At 64.4% G+C, this 3,327-nt stretch overlaps 1 protein-coding gene across 1 annotated transcript in view; it reads left to right on the forward strand.

The window, feature by feature from the left end:
• H696_06176 (molecular chaperone DnaK) overlaps positions 1 to 2,109 on the forward strand; it is a gene marked incomplete at its 3' end in the record, with an annotated part of 2,682 nt that extends 573 nt beyond the window's left edge. Inside the window, exon 2 of the mRNA XM_009499919.1 lies at positions 134 to 2,109. Within this exon, the coding sequence (XP_009498194.1) occupies positions 134 to 2,109 (1,976 nt within the window). The remainder of the gene's footprint in view (positions 1 to 133) is intronic.
• Between the last annotated feature and the right edge of the window lie 1,218 nt (positions 2,110 to 3,327).

The raw sequence follows: 3,327 nt of genomic DNA on the forward strand, positions 1-3,327 counted from the left end.
CCCCCCCCCCCCCGCCCTGTCGCTGGCCCACTCTCCCCTGCCCCTCGCCACTCCCCCCCTGCCTTGCGCGGTTGCTCACCTTTTCTCGCTGCACCTGCCCCCCTTACGCCCTTCCCGGCGTATGATTGAGCAGCCAGGAAGTCACAAGCCATGCTGTCCAGCTTCTCGCGCCTCGCTCGTGGTCCTACCACTTCGGCCCTGCTCCGTCGCCCGGGTGCCTACAGCACCAGTGCCAAGGCCGTGGCCATCGGTATCGATCTCGGTACCACCAACTCCTGCGTTGCCGTCATGGAGGGTGCCACCCCCCGTGTGATTGAGAACGCCGAGGGTGCTCGTACCACCCCCTCGGTGGTTGCCTTCACCAAGGACGGCGAGCTGCTCGTCGGTCACCCGGCCAAGCGCCAGGCCATCACCAACCCGGAGAACTCCATCTACGCCACCAAGCGCATGATTGGCCGGACCATCGACGACCCGCACGTCATCGAGGATCAGAAGACCGTGCCCTTCAAGATTGTGGCGCACAAGAACAACGACGCTTGGGTCTATGTCAAGTCCCAGGACAAGACCTACTCCCCGTCGCAGATTGGTGGCTTCGTGGTGTCCAAGATGAAGGAGACCGCCGAGGGGTACCTCAACCGCCCGGTCACCCAGGCCGTCATCACGGTCCCGGCCTACTTCAACGACTCCCAGCGCCAGGCCACCAAGGACGCCGGTACCATCGCCGGTCTGGATGTCCTGCGTGTTGTCAACGAGCCGACCGCCGCCGCCCTGGCCTACGGTCTCGGCAAGTCCGGTGACAAGACCATCGCCGTTTTCGATCTCGGTGGTGGTACCTTCGATATTTCCATCCTCGACATCCATGAGGAGGTCTTCGAGGTCAAGTCCACCAACGGTGACACCCATCTCGGTGGTGAGGACTTCGACCAGGCTCTCCTGCAGCACCTTGTTGCGGAGTTCAAGAAGGAGCAGGGCGTCGACATCCAGAACGACAAGCTGGCCATCCAGCGTCTGCGCGAGGCCGCCGAGAAGGCCAAGTGCGAGCTCTCCTTCGCCGCTCAGACCGAGATCAACCTGCCCTACCTGACTGCCGATGCTTCGGGCCCGAAGCATCTGCAGCTGAAGCTCACTCGCTCGGCCTTCGAGCGCATCGTCGACCCCCTGGTCCAGCGCACCGTCGCCCCCTCCAAGCAGGCCCTCAAGGATGCCGGCGTCAAGCCGTCCGAGATCAGCGAGGTCATCCTGGTTGGTGGTCAGTCCCGCATGCCGCGCGTCCAGGACATCGCCCAGGAGCTCTTCGGTCGCGAGCCTTCCAAGGCCGTCAACCCGGATGAGGCCGTCGCCATGGGTGCCGCCATTCAGGGCGCCGTGCTGACCGGTGACATGAAGGATGTCCTGCTGCTCGATGTGACCCCCCTGTCTCTGGGTATCGAGACCCTCGGCGGTGTCATGACCGTGCTCATTGAGAAGAACAACCCGATCCCCACCAAGAAGAGCCAGGTCTTCTCCACCGCCCAGGACGGCCAGTCCGCCGTGGAGATCAAGGTCTTCCAGGGTGAGCGCCCTCTGGCCGCCGACAACAAGCTCCTCGGCCAGTTCCAGTTCTCCGGCTTCATGCCGGCTCGTCGTGGCGAGCCCAAGATCGAGGTCATCTTCGACATCGATGCCAACGGCATTGTCGAGGTGTCTGCCCGCGACCAGGTCACCGGCAAGGACCAGTCCATCAAGGTCGAGTCCAGCGGCGGTCTGTCCAAGGACGAGATTGCCCAGATGGTTCGCGATGCCGAGAACTTCGCCCAGGAGGACTCCCTCCGCCGCGAGATCATCGAGGGTGTCAACACCACCGAGGCCATCGTCGCCGACATCGAGGCCAACCTGAAGAAGTTCGAGGACAAGATCCCCGCCGACAAGCGCGAGGACTTCCAGACCCGCCTGTCTCACCTGCGCGCTCTGGTCGAGAAGCGCGAGGACCCCAAGGCCATGATCGAGTCCGCCCGTGCCCTGCAGTCCGATGTGCTGGACGTCTTCTCCGGCCAGTATAAGGGTGTCAACCCCGAGAGCGTCAACCCCGACGCCGACGACGAGGGTGCCGACAAGAAGAAGCCCGAGTAAATGCGCGCGCCGCCACCGTGTGCGCCCCCCCCCCCTCCCACCATCATCCTCCCCGAAAGAAGATAGACCCCCCGGTGGAGGAGGGGCCGGCGGGGCGAGCGAGAGAGGTGGCGTATACGCGCCCGCGGTGTGATGGGGCGCTTTGTCGCCTCTCCTCCTCCTCCTCCTCCTCCTCCAGAAGGGCGGCGGTGCCGATCCTCTCCCTCTCTCCCTCTCCTCTCCTCTCCCCTCCTCCCTGTGTGTTTGCGCTGGAGTGTGTGTGTGGGGGGGGAGGGTGTGCTGCTCCGGGTCGCGGGCGGTCGGGCGGGTCCCGACGCGTTGCCATGTCCGGGAGAGAGAGAGACTCCCCTCTTCCAGGGCGGAGCCCCTAGATCCGCCTCTCTTGTGGGAGTGTGTGAGTCCCCTCTCTCCCCTGTGTGCTGCGCCATGTCCCCTCTCATTCTCTCCTCCCTTGTGTGGCACTCCTCCCTCCTTCCCACCCCCGGCGTGCACATCTTTCCCCCTCCCCTCTCTACGCCTTTCTTTGTCCTTCGTCGCATTCCTGTTCCCCTCTCTCCCCTCCCGGGCATCAGCCAGGCGGGCGGGGCTGGGCGGTGCCCTGGTGCATATATGCCATTGTTTTCCGCGCCATGGGCCCGTTCTTCCCCCCCCTTCCGGTTGTGTAGTCTCTCTCTCTCTCTCTGCTCCTCCCTCCATCTCTCGTTCTTCGCGCGCGTGCACATGAGTGCATGCGCGCTCGGCCGAGCGACCGGGACCGGGGAGAGACTCGCGGGGGAGCGGGCGAGAGGGGGGTGGCCACACGACAGCGCACATGGGAGTGGGTGCGAATCCCGAGCGTCGGTGGGGGCGGAAGTGGGCGAAGCGGCAGAGCCTTTCTCCTGATCGAGGCCGCCTCTCCCCCCTCCCTTCTTCCTCCTCCTTTCCTCGCGCGCGCCTTCTCTCCTTCCCCCTTCCTCCTGTACTTTAACCCCAGCCATATACATATATACACCTTTTCCTTCCTCCTTTCCCTCGTGTTTGTTGCTGCTGCGTCTTCGGCGAGTGAGGCGATGTTCTTGCCTGCGTGCTTGTACGCCCTTTTTTCCCCCGCGCGCTTGGCCCCAGGGCGCGGGGCTCCTTCCCATGTGTGTGTGTGTGTGTGTGTGTGTGTGTTTCGGTGCCTGACCTGTGGCAGGGGGGAGACCCCTGTGTGCTTGGCCCGACCAAATGGGGAATCCT

This window comes from Fonticula alba (genome assembly GCF_000388065.1).
Source record: "Fonticula alba strain ATCC 38817 unplaced genomic scaffold supercont2.23, whole genome shotgun sequence".
Taxonomy (NCBI): Eukaryota; order Rotosphaerida; family Fonticulaceae; genus Fonticula; species Fonticula alba.